This window comes from Mus caroli, unplaced genomic scaffold, assembly GCF_978045245.1.
Source record: "Mus caroli unplaced genomic scaffold, Mus_caroli_1 scaffold_8, whole genome shotgun sequence".
NCBI lineage: Eukaryota > Metazoa > Chordata > Mammalia > Rodentia > Muridae > Mus > Mus caroli.
In genome coordinates, this window is record NW_028227263.1 from 41,002,367 (window position 1) to 41,028,326 (window position 25,960).

Below are 25,960 nucleotides of genomic sequence, written 5' to 3' on the forward strand. Positions count from 1 at the left end.
CCAGATACTCTCTACAGAACACTGGGGGAGAAGCTGTCTCTTGACCCAAAGGACTCTGAGATGAGATATAAATATCACCCTACTCCACTTCAGAGCCCATACCACATGTGGAGGAAGAACTTTCTTTTCAGCTTGGGTAAATTTCTGGGCTGTTTGGTTTTGGAGTTTTTAGCTTTTCCCTGCATGATGTTGATTTCAATAGGATCTTTTATGCCATCTGGGGAGTGAGCTATATTAAATGTATTCATTTTGACATCTTTCTGTGTTGTGCAGGAATGGGAAAAGAGAGTTATTTTCCATAGAATATTAAAGTAGCTTAAATTGTTGAAATATTGAAAGCAAGCAATTAAAGATTACAACTTTGGGTTGCTTAAAACATTTTCACTGCTACAGAATTAGGATTCATTATAATTTTACTGGCTTTAATGGAAGAAACTCACAAAAATAATTGAAAAATAAAGAATTAGAACCAATTTAGTCATTATACTTCATAAATGCATGAATATGGGTTTCTCTTTTCTTCTCCTCTCATGCTTCAGATACGGCTCTGTATTGTGTTGTCACACACTTAGATAAGTGTTAGATAAGTACTTCAAATTTTGATCCTTCATTTGTTGTGGAGCTTTACTTAAGTTTTTGCTAAAATATCATTTCTCTTGCTCTATGGATTTTTTTAAACAGAAGATAAGTTTCTTTCTCATTTTATCTTAGGCAACTTAGCACCTGGAAGCCCAACCTGTAAAATGACCCTTATGATGTCTTGAATCCTTATGTAAACTTGATACAGGAACATGTGTGTGTGTATGTGTGTGTGTGTGTGTGTGTGTGTGATGTTTACATGTGTGAGCATGTCCTTGTACATGTGCAAAGATCAGCAGACATTCCATACCCTGTCTTGTCACTGTCTGCCTTATTTCCTTGAGGCTGTCTTTCCCTGAATCTAGAAGCTAGGCTAGTGGCCAGCAAGCTCCAGTTATGCTCTTGCGTCCAACCTCTGTAGTGCTGGGATTGTAGACTTAGAAGGACCATGCCTGGCTTTTTAAATGCATAACAAGCAATTTTGCAACTGAGCTGTCTCCCCAGTCCTTAGATTTCTATTTAGAAACAGAATTAAAGACAGTTCCTGTGTGCTCAAGCCAAAGTGGATTTGGGTTTTCTGTTGCTTATAATGAAGTATAGTGTGCCTCACAGACAGAAATCAGGTTTCGCATCTGGATCTACAACTAGTTTTTGTTTACTTAATTACATGCCCTGATTGACACTTCTTTGTGTATATATGTGTGTGTGTGTGTGTGTATTTTCACATCTGTAGAGGTACACATGTGTGCATGTGTGTACATTAATGTAGAGATCCGATGTCAACTTCAGTTGTTTTTCCTCAGAAGTCATTTATCTTTTCTTGTGAGACAGAGACTTTTACTGAGACCTGGGGCTTGCTGAGTAGTGTGACTGGTCTCCAGCAAACCCTAGTGATTCTCCTGTCTTCACCTTTAAGCAAAAGTATTGAAGTCCATGTCAGAATACACAGCTTCTTATGTGGGTGCTGGAGCTCAATTCAGAACCTCAAGTGCTTTACAGACAGTTCTCTCTCCAGTTAGTAGACATAACAAACAAACAAACAAACAAACAAACAAAGAAAAAATTAGAAACAAACCATTTCATTGCAATATACTGCCCTAGGGTGGTTATGATGTTATACAGCCAAGAATGTAGATGTCTGTAGATTCTCTTGCTGTTGCTGTAATTTCAGAAAGTAGATGGCAGAAGTTACTGAACAAAAACATTTGCAGAATTAAAACTTTTAAAAGTGCTGGACCATAGTAGAGCATGTCTTTAATCCCAGCACTCTGGATGCAGAGACAGATAAACCTGAGTTTGAGGCCAACTTGGTCTACAGAGTGAGTTCCAGGACAGCCAGGGACTGAAACTCTGTCTCAAAAAGGCAAAGCAAAGCAAAGCAAAGCAAAGCAAAGCAAAGCAAAGCAAAGCAAAGCAAAGCAAAGCAAAGCAAAGCAAAGCAAAGCAAAGCAAAGCAAAGCAAAGCAAAGCAAAGCAAAGCAAAGCAAAGCAAAGCAAAGCAAAGCAAAGCAAAGCAAAGCAAAGCAAAGCAAAGCAAAGCAAAGCAAAGCAAAGCAAAGCAAAGCAAAGCAAAGCAAAGCAAAGCAAAGCAAAGCAAAGCAAAGCAAAGCAAAGCAAAGCAAAGCAAAGCAAAGCAAAGCAAAGCAAAGCAAAGCAAAGCAAAGCAAAGCAAAGCAAAGCAAAGCAAAGCAAAGCAAAGCAAAGCAAAGCAAAGCAAAGCAAAGCAAAGCAAAGCAAAGCAAAGCAAAGCAAAGCAAAGCAAAGCAAAGCAAAGCAAAGCAAAGCAAAGCAAAGCAAAGCAAAGCAAAGCAAAGCAAAGCAAAGCAAAGCAAAGCAAAGCAAAGCAAAGCAAAGCAAAGCAAAGCAAAGCAAAGCAAAGCAAAGCAAAGCAAAGCAAAGCAAAGCAAAGCAAAGCAAAGCAAAGCAAAGCAAAGCAAAGCAAAGCAAAGCAAAGCAAAGCAAAGCAAAGCAAAGCAAAGCAAAGCAAAGCAAAGCAAAGCAAAGCAAAGCAAAGCAAAGCAAAGCAAAGCAAAGCAAAGCAAAGCAAAGCAAAGCAAAGCAAAGCAAAGCAAAGCAAAGCAAAGCAAAGCAAAGCAAAGCAAAGCAAAGCAAAGCAAAGCAAAGCAAAGCAAAGCAAAGCAAAGCAAAGCAAAGCAAAGCAAAGCAAAGCAAAGCAAAGCAAAGCAAAGCAAAGCAAAGCAAAGCAAAGCAAAGCAAAGCAAAGCAAAGCAAAGCAAAGCAAAGCAAAGCAAAGCAAAGCAAAGCAAAGCAAAGCAAAGCAAAGCAAAGCAAAGCAAAGCAAAGCAAAGCAAAGCAAAGCAAAGCAAAGCAAAGCAAAGCAAAGCAAAGCAAAGCAAAGCAAAGCAAAGCAAAGCAAAGCAAAGCAAAGCAAAGCAAAGCAAAGCAAAGCAAAGCAAAGCAAAGCAAAGCAAAGCAAAGCAAAGCAAAGCAAAGCAAAGCAAAGCAAAGCAAAGCAAAGCAAAGCAAAGCAAAGCAAAGCAAAGCAAAGCAAAGCAAAGCAAAGCAAAGCAAAGCAAAGCAAAGCAAAGCAAAGCAAAGCAAAGCAAAGCAAAGCAAAGCAAAGCAAAGCAAAGCAAAGCAAAGCAAAGCAAAGCAAAGCAAAGCAAAGCAAAGCAAAGCAAAGCAAAGCAAAGCAAAGCAAAGCACCATCACCAACCTCCCCATACCTAAAAAAAAAAAAAACCAAAAACAACCAACCAAAAACCCCAAATAAACAAAACAAAAAAACAAGACAACAAAACCCTAAACCAAAACAAAAGCAAGCAAGCAAGCAAGCAAGCAAGCAAGCAAACAACAACAAAATAAAATATTAAGTGTTTAAAAGCTGTTGTCAAATTACTGTCCAAAGTGGCCACAGAAAGTTACGTATCTCCACAGGGAGCTGTTTCCTTACATTTTTAAGAGGACAGATTTCATTTCTTTACATTTTATGTGAATTTTCATTTCTTTAAATATTATGTGATTGAACATCTGTTCATATGTATAGTCTGATTTTATATAGTATATATTGTCCATTTTGATTCTTTGCATGTTTAAAAATACTTCTTTATTTATTTTCACCAACCTTTATTATTTCAGGACGCTAATCTACTTTTCTATTGCAAGCCTTGTGTATATCTTTCTTCTAGAATTACTTTTTTTTAATAGCCTCCATTCTGTTTTTACAAAACTGTCAGTCACTTGTTACTTTCTATGGAATTTGGTTCTCTTATTTTATTCAGATGTTTCAAATGCCAAAAATGTTTTATCTTAAAACACTCATTTTAATTTTACATATCCTTGTAGTTTTGCTGTTTAGACATCTGGAATTTCTATTTGTTTACCTAACAAATTGGGAAATAATCTTATTCGTTCATAAAAATAACCTAGTCAAATATCCCAATGTCATTAATTAAATAGATTGTTTTCCTCCATTGGATTGAAATTGTAAGTTCCAAATATATTTCTATTAGTTGCTTAGATTTCTGTTAAGTTGTACTGATTCCTTCACTAACAGTAATTAGTATTGATTTTGTGTTTCTCTGCTAGGCACTATGTTTGGCAGTCTGTATAGCATATTTGATTTAATTCTGACAAGAAAAGTATGAATAATTCAACAGTAATCATTCCAAAGTTTTAAGATGTAAAAAACTCGTCTTAAAAGAAAATCAGTAACAAATTGTCAGAGACCTAGGATGTGAGCTGAAGAGGGCTTCCTGGGTGGTAATGTATAGGCTATAAGCTAGGACATCTTCAAAGTAGAAAAATTTGTTGTAGGTGAGGAAAGTGTTTGCCAAAAGTGATGAAAACTGGAAAATTCAGGTTCTGAGTGGAGAGCAGGTAACACGTAAATTAGCCTTAATAATGTGTCTAAAGCTGGAAAAAAAAGAGAGTAATGTAGGATTGTGGAGGGTTTTCTATGTTTAAAAAGTTTTGGATTTATCCTATATATTGATAGGGTTCTTAAAAAACATAGGGACTAGAGAGATGGCTCAGTGGGCAGGAGTGGTTGTGAAAGCAGGCAGACCTGGGTTCAGATTTCCAGGACTCATGCAAATAATTGGGCATTTCTGTAAGCACCTGTAACTCCAACATTGGGAGGTAGAACAGGAGGCTCCTGAGAGTTTGGTGTCACATACAACACACACATACACACACACACACACACACACACACACACACACACATGCATGAACACAAATAGCACCCACCCCCATACCTCACATACAACAAAACAAAACAAATCACAGTAAGCATTTTGTCACCAAGGCTATATCAGATCTGCTGAATGGAAAGGGGTGAGAATGTGAAGCCTTTCCTAGCATAGGAGAAACAGGTGAATTATCAAAGCTAGGGAAATACTTATGTGGAACACGCATGTGTGTACGGGTCCCAGACACTGTCGAGGTGTGGTCAGGGACACTTGTTTGTATCTGCAGTGCTAACATGGGAAATGGAGGAGTGACATCATTCACTTGTAGGTCACTGTGGTGTTTGCTTGCCTTTGACCAGAACTCACAGCTGGCTCTTCCTATGTCTCTCCATTAGTTTTAGTCTTCACGGGAAGAATTCAAAAGCAAGCATGCTTGGAACTAACTTCACCATCATCCATCCAACTGTGTTCATCCTGCTTGGAATCCCAGGGTTGGAGCAGTACCACACCTGGCTTTCTATCCCTTTCTGTCTCATGTACATTGCTGCAGTCTTGGGGAATGGAGCCCTCATCCTTGTTGTCCTGAGTGAACGCACCCTCCATGAGCCCATGTATGTCTTTCTGTCCATGCTGGCTGGCACTGATATTCTCCTGTCAACCACCACTGTGCCTAAGGCCTTGGCTATCTTTTGGTTCCATGCTGGGGAGATCCCCTTTGATGCCTGCATTGCTCAGATGTTTTTCATTCACGTTGCTTTTGTGGCTGAGTCGGGAATCCTTCTGGCCATGGCATTTGACCGATATGTGGCTATTTGTACTCCTCTGAGATACTCAGCCGTCTTAACACCTATGGCAATTGGAAAAATGACCCTGGCCATCTGGGGACAGAGCATTGGGACAATTTTCCCTATCATATTTCTGCTGAAGAGGCTGTCATACTGCAGGACCAATGTCATCCCACACTCATATTGTGAGCATATTGGTGTAGCCAGATTGGCTTGTGCTGACATCACTGTCAATATCTGGTATGGCTTCTCAGTGCCAATGGCTTCAGTTTTGGTAGATGTTGCACTCATTGGTATTTCTTATATGTTGATCCTGCAAGCTGTGTTTAGACTTCCTTCCCAGGATGCTAGGCACAAGGCCCTCAACACCTGTGGTTCTCACATTGGGGTCATTCTCCTCTTTTTCATACCATCATTTTTTACTTTCCTTACTCATCGCTTTGGCAAGAACATCCCCCACCATGTACACATTCTTCTGGCAAATCTCTATGTGTTAGTTCCCCCCATGCTTAACCCTATCATCTATGGTGCTAAGACCAAGCAAATTAGGGACAGCATGACTCGCATGTTGTCTGTTGTGTGGAAGTCTTGAGAGCAGTCACAGTTCACAAAGCTGTCTTAGTTTCTCTTACAAACGAGAGAGAGAGAGAGAGAGAGAGAGAGAGAGAGAGAGAGAGAGAGAGAGAGAACTTGCCAGTGAGTTTCTATGTTCAAGAACCATGTTATCTGTTGCAGAAAGCAAATGAGTACTAGAATGAAATATATATGGATTATCCTGGGTCTATTTCATTTTGATTATGAGCCATGGGGAGTTCATATCTTTTGGAAATTTAATCTTAACCTATAAAATAAAACCTCTTTACCTATGTTCTAAGCTTATTGTGAGGATTAATTGTAGCATGTGAATCACTGAGTACAATAGGTTCTCCATAGCTGTAATTCTAACTTGAAACATGCTGACTGAAAAAGATATTTTTGATTTTATTTATGTGATATTTTCAGCATGTCCAGAGGCCTCTCTTCTCTCTCATGCCTGCATGTTCAGACTACACCATGACCATCATCTTATCCAGCATCATGGCTGCCATTACCACATAGCTCCAGCAAATATAAAAATAGGTGAAAATGTTGGAGTGCCTTGAAATACACCAAAGTGTTTAAATATGTTAAGGTTAGGATTGATTGTATTTTTATGTAAGGGAATTTGATCATTGTTACATATAAAATATCCACTTCTTCATCTAGCAAGTGGGTCAGTATCTGAGCTGAATGCATGAACAGAGAATAAGTACAATTGGATCATACTGGTAAGATAAAGATAAATGCTATCTAACTAAACATTCTGATTCTAGGTCCTTTAGAGTTTTTCCACCTCTTTAGTCGTCCGACTTTAAATATGACAAACTCAGTTATCTAGCTCTAAATCCCATTAATTATGATGATTTCCAAACTAATAATTCTAGGTTAGCCTTTTCCTTTGATATCCGCATTCATATATTCAGCAATTCTTTTTTCATAACTAAATCCCATCCTTGGCAATTTCATGTATTACATACAATACATTTGATTACTTTCACCCCCATTTTTGTTTTAAGTTTAAAAATTAAAAAAAAAACATGTATGGGTGTTTTTTGCCTACATGTGTGTCTGTGCACCATGTACATGCCTCGTGCCCACAGAGGTCAAAAGAGGGTGTCAGTTCCCCTAGAATTAGAGTTACAGATTGTGTGGGCTGGGAACTGAACCCAAGGCTTCTGTAAGAATGGCTAGTATTCTTAACTGCTGAGCCATCTCTTCAGCATCTCACCCCTTATTATTATATTCTGCCACTTCCCACATTCCAGTCATTTTTCCATGCCTAGGGCTACTTGTGTTCATCATTTCAGAACTACCATGGAGTGTGGTGGGCTCAGAAGTGGAGATGGCTGAGATTCTAGGGAGAGGGCCATCACTGTCTTCTGTTAGAGTAAACCATCTCTTGGCATTTCCCTTTTTGTGTCTTGCAGACATTTCAGAATAAACATGTCTACATTAGAAAGGCTAGCTTAGGTTACACTATGTAGCAAACCATAAAATTTCAGAGGAATCAGCAAAAGAAATGCCACTGCTATTTCATTTAAAATGTTGCTTGTGACAATAGGAGCTATTCTTTGTGTAGTGGCTGCTGTAATTAAAATGTTTCACCTTTAATCTCATGTTCTCACCTATAGTTTCATGTTCTTGAACATGCAACCTTCTTCCTGGTGCTAATATGATGGACTAAGAGTTATAGCAGTTCTTTTTCTCCCATTTTGAGTCAGTGTCTTGCTATGTAGCCCAAGTACTTGAGCTCACCATGGAGGCTGGGCTGGCCTCAAATCTGCAACCTTAAGTGTTGGGATTACAGCTACTATGCCTAACTTTATGTTAACTTTAATTTTTTAATTTTTTTTCTGTGACCAAGATCACTTACTAGTGACACTCCACTGTCCATTCGGTGCTTAGGCCTCCCACTGTACCTAAGAGGATGCTGAGCTGTAGGAAAGGCACAGTAAGAAAAGCACCTGGACCCATCAGTCTCCAAGCCGCCAAAGTGAGGCGGGCTAGAAACCGAAAGAAAAGCGCTTAACCTGCAACTCTTCTTGAGCAGGTCCACAGAGGCGAATCCAAACTCAGCGCCAAGGAAGCCTGATCCTCAGAGCATCTAGTACCCATTCATTTGCACGAGGGAACAGAGGCAGCAAGTGGTTCTTCCGGTCTATGTTAACTTTTTTTTTTTTTAGTAGCGAATATTTTTATTAAATATTATATCAAGTTGAATAATATGAATAACAGGAAATGTTAGTCAAAATTTAACAGTTTGTTAGCATTTAGCCACTTAATATGATCATATGTCACATTATAAATCAGTATATTTATACTTTAACTTTAAACATGGCTTAAACATTAGCAAAATGCTACTATGTTAACTTTTAATAGTTCAAATGTTTTCTTAGTTGAGCAGATTGTTTCATTGGCAAGATATGTTTATCAGGAAACTTCTCATGGCTTGATTCTATTGTGTGCCAATCAGCACCCTGCCAATGTCTTCTATAGACATAATTCTTAACTTTTCTCGATTCTCCCCTTGATAGCCTCGGTGTTTACCTCTGTAACTTACTGGAAGATAATTTAGAGTAATAATGACTTATTGAGACCTTTGCTGTTAATTGCCTCATATGAAGTATTTATTGGGCACCACACTCTTAACACAAACTTCTTCCTAAGGTATTTATTTAACTAAGAAGTTTGGATAGGATAGTTTTGCTTGAAGCTTTGGGAAAAAAAAAAAACAAAAAACCAATTTATTGTGAATGGGAAAGGTACAACTGGCCTTTGCCAGTGTTGGAGATGAATCAGTACAACAAGCCAAGAACTGTGTGATGAGTCAGATTCTCCTAGGGCTTGCGGAGTTATTTCCAGAAAGACACGCAGCCTTGTCCATGCCTTTGTTTTAGCTTCAAGAAATGTGTTTCAGATTTCTGACCTGCAGAGCTGGAAGAACGTAAAGACATATTGTTCCAAGCCACTAAGTCTTGAATCCACCTTGTTTCCTTCTGAGAAAGTGACCAATTCTTTTTATATGTTTTCTGCCAAGTTCTTCTTATTTAGCTACTTCAGAAATGTAGCCAACACACATTGTCAACCTTTTCTTTCCCAACATATATCTTCTGCTAGTTCTGTGAGTCCAGGAGACAGGTGGTCTGATCTCAAAGGACACCCCTGAACCAACTGTCTCCCTACTGCCATTAAGCTCTCTTCAGTTTCTGTCATAACTTGGCAACTATTAAAATTTCACACCCATCGATTGATTATTCATTCACTTACTTCCAGCCATGAACAGGGTGAGAAATTACAGAGCACACAATCCTGATAACCTCCAGCCATGTAGGATAAAAGTTCCTGAGAATTTATGAGACTTTGTAACCTAGCCTCTAGACAGGGCCACATGACTGGCTATCATCAAGAAGTACAGGTGGAGGAAATTAATATGTGTCTCTTTCACCTTTATGAGGTATCCTGCAGATTCTCTGTGATAACTGGAGGAAGACAGGAGTACTTAACGTGAAAGGGTTTTAGAACTCCATCAGAGGCTCTCAAACTCATCTATTCTTGTATAAGGGCTGACTACTTATGGCTGTGTTATAGTTTTTTGGAGTGCCAAGAAGTGTTTCACTAACAGGGATTTCCAAGGACAGGGCAGCTGTATTGTGAGCACCTTAACTCTGCCCACAGACATAACTGTTACTGTGTGCTTCACCAAGTGCACTGCTGGGCTACTCAGAATGGTTTCAGTATTCATCTTTTACCCCCTAGCTCTTATGTTTTAGAGGCTGAAATTGCAGATCATGGATGTTGCACCTATCTCACTGGGAGAGAATGCAGCTTTACCCTATGGATACCTGAACATGGCTCTCAAATTCACCCATCCTCATTTAAGGTCCAGTTTCCTGTGGCTGTGCTCCAGTTTTAATTTCCTTGTGTCATTTTGTACTAAACCACGTAGTTCTGATTTCCTCATCCTTCGTATCATTTTTCCACATCCAGAGCCTGTTTTACAGGCAGCTCATTGTTAAGCCTGGATTCACCTATGCATGTCTTTGAAGGATGCTCTTTTTCACAGGTGTGTGTGTGTGTGTGTGTGTGTGTGTGTGTGCATGTGTATGTTCAGATAAGTTTCTATATAGTTCAGGCTATCCTCAAACATATGATTCTCCTTCCTCTGCATCCCAGGTGTTGGGATTTCGAGTCTGTGCCAAGTCCATTCACTTACATTATTTTTTACCTACTGGGAAATACACCACCTTTAATTTCTTTGGCTACTTTGAGCCATCCATAGTGAATTTGTTGGGTAGGTTCAGGAATAGGCACTCTATGCAAGACACCCTGTTTAGTTTGTAGTTTCATTAGAGCTAAAAATATTAAAAAATTATTTCTTTTTTTTATTAGATATTTTCTTTATTTACATTTCAAATGCTATCCTGAAAGTTCCCTATACCCTTCCCCCACCCTGCTCCTCTACCCACCCACTCCCACTTCTTGGCCCTGGCATTCCCCTGTACTGGGGCATATAAAATTTGCAATTTCAATCTCTTTTCAGTGATGGCTGACTAGTCCATCTTCTGCTACATATGCAGCTAGAGACACGAGCTCTGGGGGTACTGGTTAGTTCATATTGTTGTTCCAGACCCCTTCAGCTCCTTGGGTGCTTGCTTTCTCTAGCTTCTCCATTGGGGGCTCTGTGTTCCATCTTATAGATGACTGTGAGCATCCAGTTCTGTATTTGCCAGGCACTGGCATAGCCTCATATGAGACAGCTATACCAGGGTCCCTTCAGCAAAATCTTGCTGGCATATGCAATAGTGTCTCTGTTTGGTGGCTGATTATGGGATGGATCCCCAGGTGGGGTAGTCTCTGGATAGTCCATCCTTTCGTCTTAGCTCCAAACTTTGTCTCTGTAACTCCTTCCATGGGTATTTTGTTCCCTGTTCTAAGGAGGAATGAAGTATCTACACATTGGTCTTCCCTCTTCTTGATTTTCTTGTGTTTTGCAAATTGTATCTAAGTTTCTGGGCTAATATCCACTTATCAGTGAGTGTATATCTAATGACTTCTTTTGTGATTGGGTTACCTCACTAAGGATGATATCCTCCAGATACACCCATTTGTCCAAGAATTTCATAAATTCATCGTTTCAAAAATTATTTCAGTGCTATAAAAGGGCATATGGAATGATTTTTAGCATGCTTTGAATTTTATTGCAAATAAATTACTATTCTATGGAATTCATATTTAGACATAGTCTTTTCTATTTCCTCTTTCTCCCTCCTAATCTGCATCCCCACCCTTCATTCTCATTTTGCTCTGGTGTTAAGGATCCTATCTAGGGCTCCAGGCATACTAGGCACACTTTAACACAGAGCTAACCCTCATCTGTCTCTTGGTTTTCTGAACATTGTAGTCACCTAGAGAAATATCAACTCTGTCCTTGTGCAGATGAGGAAAGAAATTTGAGAGGTTGGTAAATTGAAAATAACTTAATTCCTTCTTGGCCTTGGGATTTTTGTTGTCAAGTAGAACACGTTCTTCAAGCAGAATTAGAATTTATTTGTTTATAGGACAGAAAGGCTTAGAAACTAGATATTTGGCATGCATGAAGGATATCAAGTCTTCATTCTGATTCAGATAATCATATAACATTTCCATGTTGTTTTAGCAGAAGGGAACATGACCAATATATGTTGTGTGACTTAGAAAGTCATCTTCTATTCAGATGGCATGTATGTGCAGATTCCTTTCTAGGCTGTGGAAATATAGATGTATCCTGATAGGATGGAATATGTAAGTGATGAATACTTTCTTCTATCCTCTCTCACTCCTTACTGTTTTATATTATATTATATTACTTATATTACATATGATATATTATATTCTTACATATAAACTCTGCTTCATATGAAAAATGGTATCCTGATTTTGTGCATCCAGTTGATTGACAGCATCACTTCTTACCATTAAGGGAACTCCTCACCTAAGTTGTAAATTGGGGTGCATCACATACAACATCAAACACTTAGGGTGTATGGAGAGCTCTTAGTGTTGCTTCAAGGATATTGGCAAGAATATTTGACATTGGTCTAGAACAAGAAAGTAGGCTCAAGATAAATACAGCTGAAGAATGTGTTCCTTGTATCTTGATCATCTTGATAAGGCCATGGATACAGTGATCTCAGGACTTTTGTTTATGCCTTGTTTGTTTTTGACCAAGAACTGACCCCATTTGTTGCATATACTTAGAATGGTATTTAAACAGCTAGGGAAAAATAAACTTACTTCAGCACTTGCTGGAGTCATATTATAGTATTGTCTAATTGTCTTTTCTTTCTTTAATCCTCACTCCCCTCCTCTACCTCCCTTGAGACTGTGTTGACTGGCTGAGTGAGCTTGGTCAAGGGAGTAAAGGATAAGAAATAGGACACCTAGGGCATTGCCATTGACATTTGGTAAGGCTCAGGAGCAAGGAAATAAAAAAGACAAGTGCAAATGGAAGATGCTTTCCTACTCCCCTCTCTACTCCCCCAGCTTTTTCACAGCTGAGTCAACTTCATGAACTGTCTCAACTTTTGGTTAGATCTAAACAGTTTTCCACATGCCCTGGGAAAATAGCCCATTTTTGGGGTAAATAAAATATTTGTCAGTATTAAGGTGAATATTTTCTGCTGTTTTCTAGTTACAATCAGTATCTGGTTGTGAATGTTAGAATAGGTTAGAATAGAAAAGGCTTATATGTGGTCTGGAATAACGTATAACTTTGTAGGCTCCCTGGGATCATACAAACATCCACAAGGAATGATGTGACAGTTTACTAAACATATCCCTTCTGAAAGGCAAAGTCATAGTTCTGCTGCTTGCTGGGGCTGGAACATTCCCTCATTGTTCTATTGCATCCTTCACTGCCTAAGTTTGGCTGTCTGAAATTTGCTCTATAGACCAGGCTGACCCTGAACTTGGAGATCTGCTTACCTCTGTCTCCTAGGATTAAATGCACATACCACCATGCCTGAATCTAAGCTTTTCATAGCCATCGTGCTTCAAGATCTGGATCACAAGTCTGTGTCCTCCATTTCTGGATTGTAGTTCATTCCAGATTAAAAGTCCAAATGAAAAAAATTATCAAGTAATAATAACATATAACATGATATAATTATTCCTTGTTTAATGGCAAATTCATAAACAATAAGATTAGCTGGGTGGAATCTTGCTCCAAAGTCAGCACTCCTTTAAGCGTTTATTTCTTGAACACAGGATTTAGGTCCATTACATTTCCTGGCAACCTTTTATTACTTGAAGTATACATTTTCTATTTTTTTTTCTTTCAAAGCTTGCTATGTTTGGTCAAAACACTCTTAATTGGAATAAACCAGAGGACAGAGTCTATGCCGGGCATTTCTGAGACTTGCTTTGTCAATACAATTAATTGAAACACCTCACCTTAGCCTTAAGTAGTTTCCTCAGACAAGGGCAGAAAGCAGCAACATTTTTCACCAAAACATCTGAAGAACATTCTCTAGAGTTCAAATCACCCTCAGCATCACTGTGTTCCATATTTTGAAGTGGAAATTTATGGTTACATTAGAGACTCAGTTGTGTTATGTGATTTTTTTTTTTTTTTTTTTTTTTGGAAGCTGTCTGGTGAAAGAGCATGTGATGTTTTCCTGGAGTGGTCACTTGAGAAAACACATGATGATTGGAAAGAGTTTGGTTCACCTTGCAATTCTTCCATGGTCATTGGTCTTTGAGGATAATGGTCTTTGCTGATGATGCCCTGCACTGGTTTGCCTTGCCCTCCAGCACTGATCTTTGGTTGTTTTGAGTTCATTGACAGAAATGTACCAGTGAACTTACCTTGCTGCTTTCACGGACTTGTGCTGATTCACCAATCCATTGAGCCTCTCTGTTTTTTTCTGAATTTAGCCGCTGCTACTGATTTGTGGATTGGACTGACATTGTGATTCCGCTGATATCCTGACAACAAAGATTAGAATCACCCCAAAGAACTACTTCTGAACAGGTCCATGTCCCCATTGTCTTATGATCCTTTTATTCTCCCCTAGCTTTAGTTGGTGGTCTATAAGGGAGGTTAAGTATTTAAGAGCCCTTATTAAAGTAGTTTTTGAAAAACCTAAACCTATAATATTCCTACAGGATGGTACATTAAGTTCCACTTAAAGAATTCTATGGCTTTCCAAATCCAAAGCCCTCAAATCCACATTCCTCCAAACAAAAACATGGTCAGGCCTATCACAACAATATCCAAATCCCTGGTATCAACTTCTGTCCTAGTAAGGCTTTCCATTGCTGTGAAGAGACACCATGACCAAGGCAGCTCTTATAAAGGACATCATTTAATTGGGGTGAGCTTACAGTTTTAGAGGTTCAGTCCATTAACATCATGGCAGGAAGCATGGTAGTGTCCAGGCAGACACCATAGAAGGAACTGGAAGTTTTGCATCTTGATCTGATTGCAGCCTGGAAAGACTGTCTTCCAGTGAGTTAAGAGGAGGGTCTTACAGCCCACCCCCACAGTGACACACTTCCTCCAACAAGGCCACACCTATTCCAAAAAGACCACTCCCTTGGCCAAGCATATTCAAACCACTACACAAGGTCAGTAAAGAATTGTGTTGGAATTTTAATAGGAATTGTATTGAATTTGTAGATTAATTTGATAGGATGATTATTTTTAATATGTTAACTCTACTAATCAATGTGTATGGGAGATTGGTTCATCTTCTGATAACTTTTTCCATCTCTTTCTTTAAAGACTTGAGGATTTTGTTACATAAGTCCTTCACTTGCTTTTATTATTTGTGACTACTATGAAGGATCTTGTTTTCCTGATTTCTTTCTCAGCCCATTTGTATATAAGAGGGCTTCTGATTTTTTGAGTTAATCTTGTATGCAGCCACAGTGCTGAAGGTGTTTATCAGCAATAGGAGTTCCATAGTAGAATTTTGGGGCCAGTTATGTACACTATCACATGAAAATCAATATGGCAGTTACTCAGAAAATTGGGAATCAGTGTACCTCAAGACCCAGCTATACCACTCATAGGCATATATGCAAAGGATGTTCCATCTTACCACAATGACATTTACTCAACCATGTTTACTGTGGCTTTATTCATAAGATCCAGAAACTGAAAGCAGCAGAGATAGACATTCTTCAACAGAAGAATGGATAAAAAAAAATGTAGTACATTTACATAATGTATTATTACTTCGCTGTTAAAAAATGACACAGGAAACGTGTAACCAGATCATCCTCAATGAGGTAACCCAGACCCAGAGAGACAAGCATGATGTGTACTCACTTATAAGTGGACATTAGCTGTTAAGTACAGGATAATCACACTCCACTCCACAGACCCAAAGAGGCTAAGTAACAAGGAGGGCTCCAGGGAGGGACATATGGATCTCCCTGGAAAGGGAAATCATATCAACCTTATGGGTAGACGGGGGCCAGTGGGTCTGAGAACAAGAGGGATCAGGTAGGGGATGGAGGGGTGGAGGGTGAGAATACTGCAAAAGATGAATAGAAATAGGGGGCATTTAGGGGATAGTATATAAACCTAGTATAGTGGAGCCTTCCTGTAACCTATGAGGGTGACTGTAGGGAGGACTCCTAGTAAGGGAGGATGCAGAGACTGAACCAGCCATCTTCTGTAACCAGGCAAGGCTTCCAGTGATGGGACTGGGACACCAACCCAGATACAAAATTTTTGGCTCACCACCTGTCCTGACTGGGTTGGGAAGTGCTGGGATAATGATGTATCAGAGCGTGTAGGAATGGCCAACCAATAAATGGTCTAAATTGCAGACCAAGCCAGGAGATGAAGCCCAGGTTGAACACTGCTTGGATGGCTAGAAACTGGAAGGTAGATGGCCCAGAGACTTAGGATGGAATCAAATATGAAAAAATTGAAATGATTCCTAATGCTATTCTGCTATACTCATAGATCAGTGTCTAGACCAATTATCATAAGAGGCACTTTCTTCTGCAGCTTGGAGCTCTATAAGCTTGGAGCAGATTTAGAGATGCTCAGTCAAACATTAGGCAGAGCCCAGGTAACTCTGTGGAGGAAGAATTTTCAGATTCAGAGAGATCAAGGACAATGTGAGAACATGGCTCACAGAATCAACTAAGCAGGGCTCTTTGGGACTCACAGAGAAAGAAGCAGCACTGCTGGAGCCTACATGGGTCTGCACTAGGTCCTCTCAGTACAGTTGTGGTTGTTTAGCTTTGGATTCTTATGGCGCTCCTAACAGTGGGAATTGGGGTTATCTTTGGCTCTTTTAGCCATTTTTAGCACTCTTTTTTTCTCTTATTGGGTTGCTATACCCAGCCCTGTTATGAGGGTTTATGCCTCATCTTATTACACCTTGTTATATATTTGGCTGATACCCCTAGGGAACTTCCCTTTTCTGAAGGGAAACATTAGAGCAATGAATTGGGGCAGGGGGCAGAGGAAGTATGTGCCGGAGAACTGAAAGGAGTTGAGCAAATTTCTGAAACAATTGCTCTGAGAAAAGGGAGAGTAGGGAGCTATATCTGGGAATAAACATTTTTTTAAAGTTTTGTCAGACTTTAAGGGCTTGTTAATGGCTTGATTTATGTTGCAGCTTTTTCTTCAGACATCATAGGGAATGATGGTTTATAGTTTTCTAAGTTGCTTCCCTGTCTTCCTACTAAATTTCCATTATTTTAGGATCACTTTTACTCTCTATTGATCTAAGAGTTATGAATGGCATCACAGAACTGCCTTGAATTTTCTTTATGTGCTATTTCATTAATTAATAGGCTAAAAGAGTCTCACTGCTCCTCTTAGCATTAGACCATCAGTTTTGGTTTGTAGGCCTGCAGAATCCAAGAATTGGGAAGTCATGGAGGCATCTACCCAAAGATAGACCTGAGAGGATAAGCAGTGTAACAGAATCTCCATAGGCAGACCTTGAGATGACAGTGCATATAACCATGAAAGCAGGTAAGAGCTATATTCAAGACACTTACAAGGCATAGATGCCAAGAACTTTGAAGATATTCTGAGGAAAGAAAGCTCCCCAGTAAGCAGAACTAACCCAAAAGAGATGCCCTGTGAACTATTCCCAGGGAACCCATGGAATGGGGCTCTCTCAGACCTTTAGATTTTATAACAGACAACCATGTGCCCTTGATGATGGACATGGAGTTTCAAGTTCATGCCTCTCTTGCTGGTTTTGATCTTGTTAATGTCCCTCCTCTCTAGAATGAGCATGTTTGTTCTCTACCATTGCATTTTGAAGTGTGTAATTTTCTTTCTGGTTATTTTTAGGTTCACAGGAAGAATCTGCCTTGAGTCTCAAGGGGGACTTGGAACTTTGAGAAATGTTGAAATATTGAAATCTTAGGAACTCATGAAAGTCTATGCATTTTGCATTAGGAGATGAATATATATTGATGGACATGGGTCTTTGTGGTTTAGGCATAAAATGGTATAGTTAAGATATGAAGATTCTTCTCAAAAGGCTCATATGTTGAAGGCATGGTCCCTAGCTCATGGCAATATTGAGAGGCAATTGGATTATAAAAGTATGAACATCATCAACAAATTAATCGATTGATAGGTTTATAGGTGCATCAGCTCTTACGAAATGGTGCCTAGTTAAAGCACATAGGTTACTTGGAGCATGGACTCAAAGGGTTTTGTCCATAAACCTCTACTCTCTCTACTTTCTGAAGACCATGAAATGACCAACTTTCTAACTTACTTTCTTTCTTTCTTTCTTTCTTTCTTTCTTTCTTTCTTTCTTTCTTTCTTTCTTTTTTTGACCAACTTTCTTATACATGTCTTTTTGCTCTGATACTTCTGCCTTGCCACAGACATGAAAGCAATGGAGCCAGCTGAGCATCACCTGAAAATATAAGACCAAAGTTTTTCTTCTTGAAGTTGTTCTTTTCAAACACTTTGTGACAATGAAGGAACGTGACTAACATAGTCTTAGTATGATTGAAAAACTTTAGAGAAATGCACACTGTAAAATTCTGTCTTATCCACAGAGGATGATCACACCATCTAACTTACTTTCCTGAAGGAAGGATGATTCAACTGCTTAACTGTCAGTGGTCTAAACTTCTCACATTTGGGTTTCCAAATTATTGGCACAGTTGTTCTTTTCCCAGAATCTATCATAATGCCATGGTATTGTGTCAGGAAATCTATACCTTGTCCTGATCCAATATTTCATCTTTGTTACTCCACTCTTGGATATTTAAATAGGTAACAAAAAGAAATTTAGTCTATTCATTCCCTGTTCTAGTCAAGCATCACTTTCCTATAGAACTTCTATTGTGCTTTATGTGCCAGTGAATATTGAACTCCACAGAACTTTTATATTTCACTAAAGAAGTTTAAATCAAGTTGAGTGCTTTATTATTTTTTTAATACATTGCTTTATTCTTTGTAGAACTCCAGGGCAAATTAATTCGAGAGTTTGTGAACTGAAGAAAGAAACCCTGTTCAACTCTTACTAGATAGTTACATGGAGTGTGTCCTTTAGAGGATTTGGAAGTACTATAGTTTACAGTGATGGAGAATTTCTTCTGGTTTCTTTGTTTACCTCAAGAATTGACGAACCCTTATCTGGAACCAGAGACCATGGCTATGCCCAGATTTTCATCTTCTAAAAGTTGCTCTTTAAATTTTTGCTCTGTAATGTTACATTTCAGAACAAAAAGGCAATGTAGAATCGAACATTTCATCTTCTCCAAAGAAAGAGAAAAATCAGTTTTTCACAGGAATATTTTTCTCTTTTATACATGAACTTCATACAAACTTCTATTTTTTGGTCTTTTTTGAAGGGGAATGTGGGGCTAGTGGATATGGGGTAGATAGGAGGTAGGAGGGACTGGAAGAAGTGGAGGGAGGGGAGGATGTGGTCAGGATATATTATTGTATAAAAGAAGAAAAATAAAAGGATAAAAAGGGATAAACCCCCCTTCTGGTTTCTCTTCACTGTAGACATGTATTGGCAATATGTTATTACTTAGTCTTATTTTAGTGTTTGGCAGGGTTTCAGAGTCCAAGTGTTTGTCATGTGGTTAAACACAATTCTTGCACACTGTTCAAATGCTTTTCAGAAAGTATCTACCAGGGCCTGTAGTTGTATCTCAGTCATAACATCTGAATATTCACACTCCTGATAGACTTTCTGTCCCATAGTCAAGTTGTAGTCATGAACATCCTCCTTTTGTTTTTAAACACTTTTTGTTTAGATTATTTCATTTTATATTATGTATATGAGTATCTTGCTTGTATGTACTTTTAGGTACCAAGTGCATACTCAAATATCCCAGAAGAAGGTATCAGATCCCCTGTGACTGTAATTAAGCACAACTGTGCACCACTATGTGGGTGCTGGGAATCAAACTCTGGTCCTCTACAAGGGCAAAAAGTGCTTTTTAAGTCATCTCTGTGGATCCCATCTTCCTCCTTTTGATGGATGCAGAATTGATTATTCCATTGTTGCCATTCGCCTCTACTTCCATGCTCTATATGGCATTTTACTAAAAGATGAGAATATATAATCTTACCTTGTTTTAATATCTTAACTTTTGAAAACTAATAATGAGGTGCATGGAGAGAAAAGGTTAAGAGGAGAGACTGTGGTGATGATTTGGGTTCAAATCTCATGTTTTAACTTCCTCATCAGCCTTGGGAAAGTTTCCCAATCCATTTTTCACCTCTGCAGAACTTACAAAGAATAGTAGCTACATCATACACTATCATGGGCAGTAAGAAGGAACATTTATGAAAAGCTTCCAGCAGCACTTTACACATACAGTGTAAACTTGAGTAGATGCCCCTGGAAGTTGTGGTGGAATTTTAATAAGGTATTTTAGGGTCCAAGTCTATACTTCCTTTTTCCTGCATTCAGTGTTATTTCACTGGTTTACTTCCTGGACACATAATGACTCAAGTCAAAAACCTTCCGGAAGCCCACCTTCAGCTCCTGTGTCCTAAGGGCATATACCATGGGGTTAAGGGATGGAGGGATAACAATATGCATCACATTGAGAAGAACAGGGATGAGGGGAACCCTTCTTCCTGCTAGGTGAGTAACAGATAGTATAACAATAGCTGTGTAGTAAAACATAATGAGGATGAGGTGGGAGCTGCAGGTACTGAGGGCCTTAGATACTGCCTCAGTGGAGTTCAGCCTCAGCACTGAGCGAATAATCAAAGCATAGGAAACACAGACCAGAATCATGTCAATTCCAAGTATCAACCAGGCCAATGTCAACTGGTAGTCCCTGTTAACAGTGATATCATCACAGGCCAGACTAATGACCCCCAAGTTAGAGCAAAGGCAGTGGTCTATTTCATTTCTGGAGCAGTACTGTCTCTGGGCAGCTAGTACAGGCACTGGGATGGTTAACAGGCCACTCCTGAGCAGCATGGACAGTGTGGCTTTGATTACAAAAGCTTCAGTGACTATGGAAGGATACTGGAGGGGATAACAAATGGCTACATATCTATCTATTGCCATGCATAGAAAGACACCTGACTCCATGGACATAAAAGTGTGGATAGCATAGATCTGAGCAAAACACTCAGGGAGGCTGATGGTCTTGGCATCAAACCACAAGATGGCCAGGATCTTGGGCATGCTGGTGGTAGCCAAGCCAATATCTACTACAGCCAAGATACCAAGAAACTGATACATTGGCTGATGCAGGTTAGGCTCAAGGTAGATGGTGATCAAGATAAGGAGATTAGCACCAAGAGCTACAATATAAAGCAGAGCCATAGGCAAGGACAACCAGATCTGGAATTCATGAATGCCTGGGAATCCCAGCAGAATGAACTCAGAGACTTGGACCTCTGAGCTGTTGGTTGCATGCTTAGTACCCATTTCATGGATGTCTTGTTCTCAGCATCTACCTGTAAATCGAGGAAAAATAAAAATATGTTCATTTTTATCTAGGCTTAAGGTAGTGATATAGGTCTCACCCATAATCTTGTGGTCTTTTGAACATACTGAATTCTCAATAATATTTTTAATTTGGGGGGGAGCACTGACTTGGAAGGGACAATGAGTCAGATGTAAAGTGAATAAGTAAAAAAAAAGAAAAGAAGACCTTTAGAAAATTCCAGATAGGAACAAAAGAACCTAAACATTGATTATTTTTATTATTTTCTCCATTTTCTGTTTGGTTATTTTCACATTGCTGTGAAATATCCACTTAGTCCTCTATTTAAATAAAATGTAAAATATTTTTATTCCATTATTTAAAGAAGTAAAAGCTACATACAATTATTCTTTTTTCAAAAATACTTACCAATATTAATTTCTAAATGGCTATTAACTCTTAATGGTTGACTTTTTGGTTTATAGCATAAGGAGATTACATGGAGTTGATTTTTGTATCAATGAGAGGTATGTAAACAAATTTATTTTGAATAATTAAGCATAGGTTCTGTATCTCCCATCAAATGATTAGGATGCCTCTTTAGTCATATAATGAAGACACATGTAGATATACATGTGTGTGTATAGACTCACACACAGCACAATTCTGTCCTGAGAATCCACTGTTTCTACTTTTGATTACTTTTGTATAAAGATCAGTAAGAGTAATAGATATGAAATGTTATTCCTTTCACTGTTCTCTTCAATTTTAATTCTCATCCATGTACTCATTATCAGATTAACTTCAGAATTTTTGTGTTGGGTTATAAAATAGCACCAGTAATTTGGGCTTGCATATGGATGACTGTTTGGAAAAAAGAGTCACATTAGTATCATGTTTTTCATTCATAAACATAGATTATTCCTTCCTTCATTTACCTTTTTAAAAATCCTCGTTAAAAATTTGAATGGGGGTGGGGATGCTAGAGTGGTGAGGCAGGAGTGGGTGGGTAGGTGGAGGAGCACCCTCACAGAGGCAAAGGGGTGGGGAGATGGGATGGTGGGTTTGTGGAGGGGAGACTGGGAAGGGGACACCATTTGAAATGTAAATAAATAAAATAATCAATAATACATTTGAACTGGGTAGCTCTGTGAGCAAGCATGCTTACTGCTCTTCAGGACTGGATTTGAGTTCTCAGCTTCACTCACATCAGGTGCTCTCAAAGACCTGTAATTCCATTTCCAGGAGACATGACACCTTTTTCTGGACTCTGAGAGCAGCCCCCAGACATGTGCAATCACACACACACACACACACACACACACACACACACACACACACACACGTAATAAAAAATAAAGTTTCAGGATCTTGGTTTGTGATGTTCTTATAATTATTAATATTTTGAGATCTTTTTAAAGCAGTATGGTTATTTCTCTATATAATGTATAAACATATACTTTTCTGACATATGATCAATTGCTGAGTTGATCTGTATATTCTTATTTTTGTTATTTCTTTTTGTAAACAGGTCACAGTCCAGTTTCTTACTGACCTGGGCCAGTAAAGGCTCTAGTTCATAGACATGTCTTCTTGATTTTCCATGAAGATCTCACATGATTTAATAAATTCATTTACAGCTCTTACCTCTTTCAGGAAAAACAAGCAAACAAAAAAACAATCACTATTCCTCGTCAACATAACTTTTTTTTTAAAGTAACTTTAATAAGCTTGTGCTGTTACTATTTTATATGAATTTGTTTACTTTTTGAGATTGAGTGTCATATATTCCAAGCTGGCTTCAATCTGACTCTGTATCCAAAGGTGACTTGAAACTCCTGATCCTTCTTCCTCCACATCATAAGTGCTGGGATTACAGCATCATGCCCAACTAAGACTATGCTCCCTTTAAAAGCTCTGTTTTTTAAAAATCTTGTATTGTAGCAAGTAAGCAATTACTGCTGTCTAAATGTACCTTATATATCTTATTTTACACATTTCAGTTTTGCTTTTATCTTCTATATCATCCCTTTTAGGAAAGTATTGTTAATTTCTACAATTTCTCATTGGTATTGCTTCTAAAGCATTTATTTAATATGTAGAACAAAAATTGCATAGAATAGTATTTTCTTCCTTCTAAATATTTGTATCCCTTAATTTTTGCTTCCTGTCTCACTAAAATGGTTACAAGTTCATGAATAGAATATCAGTGTAAACCAATAACATTATGAGCACATGTCAGCCTTGTTTTTAATTTATGTTAATGAGACTTAAGATAGGACTTACATCAAATACAATATTTTATTATTGTTTTGCATTTGAAATATATCTTATATCAAACGTCTTAAAATAATCTTTGGAGTTTTTTGTTACTGCTCTGAGGAAACTGGTTGTAGAGCATTAGATGTCCGCTGGCCTGTCACTCACAGCTCAGTCTAGGCTTCAGCTCTGTTCCTTTCCTACTTTTCTGACCATAGATCCCAATCTTTATTTAAATGAGGAGCTGAGAGATGGGAGGTATTGAAGATGATGAATTTTAAAAAGAAAAGAAACAAGTTGTAGAAACCAGAAATGAGGTCTGTAGTCAGAGACGAGGACTGAACTACAGGGTAGGGACTCTGTTGCCTCACCACTCAGCGATCAGGACTGAATTTAAGGCAGGGACTCTGTCCTATCCCCTCTGAACCTGCAGGCTTGCTTACCTCTTCAGGAGGTTGTGATGATGCTCCCTGTTACAGGGTCCTGCAGCAGCTTCTGCTTCCCATGCTACTGTACCTGTGCTCAGCCTCCCATCCCGAACACACCCCTTCTCTTATTTCTCACACCTGGAGTTGGGGGATTTAGTATAACTCCCCAAGTTGCCTGCTTCTGAGGTGCAGATTCTTGGTTCTTCCTTACTCTATTCTCAGGAGTTCAATATTTCACATGTTACCTTGGCAATATGACTCAAGAGCTTTTTGGCAAGTAGCCCTGGTCCCAGGAGCATCCTAATAGACTATTACTCTAACACTCCAGGTTCTTCAGGCATGAACTCACTCCACTCTCGTCAATCATCCCCCTAATTATAGGAAAGTTTTAATAGTATGATTGTTATCTTTTTCTTTCAACACTTTTTAAAGATGTATTTATTTATTATATGCAAGTATACTGTAGCTGTCTTCAGATTCTCCAGAAGAGGGAGTCAGATCTCATTATGGTTGGTTGTGAGCCACAATGTGGGGTTTGAACTCAGGACCTGCAGAAGAGCAGTCAGTGCTCTTAACCGCTGAGCCATCTCTCCAGCCCTGATTGATATCTTTAATCAATATCTCTTCTAAAAGGCTACAGTGTATTGATTTCCTATTATTTGAGCTCTGAAGACTTTTAAATCTTACCACCATTTCTTTTTTTTTTTTAAAGCCATGTATTATTGTTGTTAAGGACTTCACAATGCCCAAGGCGATTTCCTCTCTTTTACGACAAATTTTGATGCTAATTTAGAATGTAGAGCAATGAGATTACTTTTCTTGACAGAGTTACCAATAATTTTTGTAAAGGCTCTTCTGTGTGCTAGTTTTCACTAACCAATATATTTTGGAAAGAAATGAATTTACTCAGTGGTAATTGATGTTGGGGTGCTAGACAGACGACTCAGTGTTTAAGAGTACTGATTGCTCTTCAAGAGGACTTGGTTTCAATTTCCAGCACCCATATGGTGACCCACCACCATCTGTAACTCCAGTTCCAGGGGATCTGATGCCTTCCATAGGCATCTGACACATATTTAAGTGGTGCACAGACATACATTCAGGAAGTACATTCATGTACAGATAAAATTAAATACATCTTTAAAACGTACTCAATGTTTTTATGGTATTAGTGAATTTATATCACTATAATATAATGACATGGAATTATGCAGATGCTTGGGTAAAAGATGATGAATTGGTGATGCTGTATGAAATCAATGTTGAATGTCAGAACAACAAAATGAACCCCAGTAGGGCAGACTGTATTACAAAATGTGTATTTTGGGGAGGAGGGTCTTATTGATGTTCATCAGAACAAACACCTCTAAGTTCAGAGGTACACTGAACTCAACAAGTTAATGTTCTAGCCTACTTCCTGGAGGAGACTTCTAGGGTTTCTTAGATGAGTAGTCAGGAAGCTGCTGTAGTGGTACATGATGGGAAGTAAGTATAGGTAGACAGATGTAATCCTTGGCTGCTTCTCAAATCCAAAGTTGATGTGATGATTAGCTTTGACAATGAGAGTTGTAAGGCTACTATACACCTCTGTCCAGACTACTGTGGAGCTAGCTAGTGGGTTATATGTTGCCTTAGCATGTACTGTTATTTCCTGGTAGTGTGATAGTTTGTTTATGCTTTACCCAGGGAGTGCCACTCTTTGGAGGTGTAGCCCTGTTGAAGTAGGCATGTCACTGTGGGTGTGGCTTTAATCCTGCTCTCAAGTTGTCATAGCTGCCTAGAATTGAGTCTCCTTATAGCAGCCATTCAGATGAAAATGTAGAACTCTCAATTCTGCCTTTACCACACCTGTCTGGATGCTGCCATGCTATTGTCTTGATGATTATGGACTGAACCCCTGAACCTGTAAGTCAGCCCCAATTAAATGTTGTCTTTATACAGGTTGCCTTTGTCTGTTCACAGCAGTAAAACCCTAACTAAGACAGGTAGATATTCTGCATTTCAGTTCAATAACAAAAGATGAGATAGGGTCATGATTCTTACTAGTTTCTACTACAGTACCTGTATTGTTTTTTTTCCTCTGTGCCATGCAGTCCAGGAGAGCTGGCTTATGAACTTCCAGGAATCCTCCCATCTCTTCCCCACATCTTTATGTAGAGCTTGGGATTTACAAATGGTCATGCTACAAGTTCAACTTTCAATGTGGGTTCCAGGGATCTGAATTTGGATCCCCACACTCTTTGGTTAAGTGTTGGCAAGCAGTTGTGGCCACAGAACTGTCTCCTCAG

The 25,960-nt window shown here is 38.8% G+C and overlaps 2 protein-coding genes across 3 annotated transcripts; one reads left to right on the plus strand and one right to left on the minus strand.

Annotated features, from left to right (window-relative positions):
* Positions 1-5,152: 5,152 nt before the first annotated feature.
* LOC110298784 (olfactory receptor 52B2-like) lies at positions 5,153-6,725 on the plus strand. Of its 2 annotated transcripts, XM_021168228.1 has the most exons (2): positions 5,162-6,071; positions 6,694-6,725. In XM_021168228.1, exons 1-2 carry the CDS (start codon positions 5,162-5,164, stop codon positions 6,723-6,725), a joined length of 942 nt encoding a protein of 313 aa, XP_021023887.1. The 2 variants fall into 2 exon arrangements, with proteins under 2 accessions (XP_021023886.1, XP_021023887.1); XM_021168227.2 differs by lacking the exon at positions 6,694-6,725 and having other exon boundaries at positions 5,153-6,109.
* Positions 6,726-20,024: 13,299 nt separating this feature from the next.
* LOC110299250 (olfactory receptor 56B34) lies at positions 20,025-20,987 on the minus strand. Its single transcript, XM_021168904.2, has one exon. It carries the CDS (start codon positions 20,985-20,987, stop codon positions 20,025-20,027), a length of 963 nt encoding a protein of 320 aa, XP_021024563.1.
* Between the last annotated feature and the right edge of the window lie 4,973 nt (positions 20,988-25,960).

Coding starts and splice junctions, on each gene's coding strand:
- LOC110298784 (XM_021168227.2), top strand. CDS start 5,162: ATGCTTGGAACTAACTTCACCATCATCCATCCAACTGTGTTCATCCTG.
- LOC110299250 (XM_021168904.2), bottom strand. CDS start 20,987: ATGGGTACTAAGCATGCAACCAACAGCTCAGAGGTCCAAGTCTCTGAG.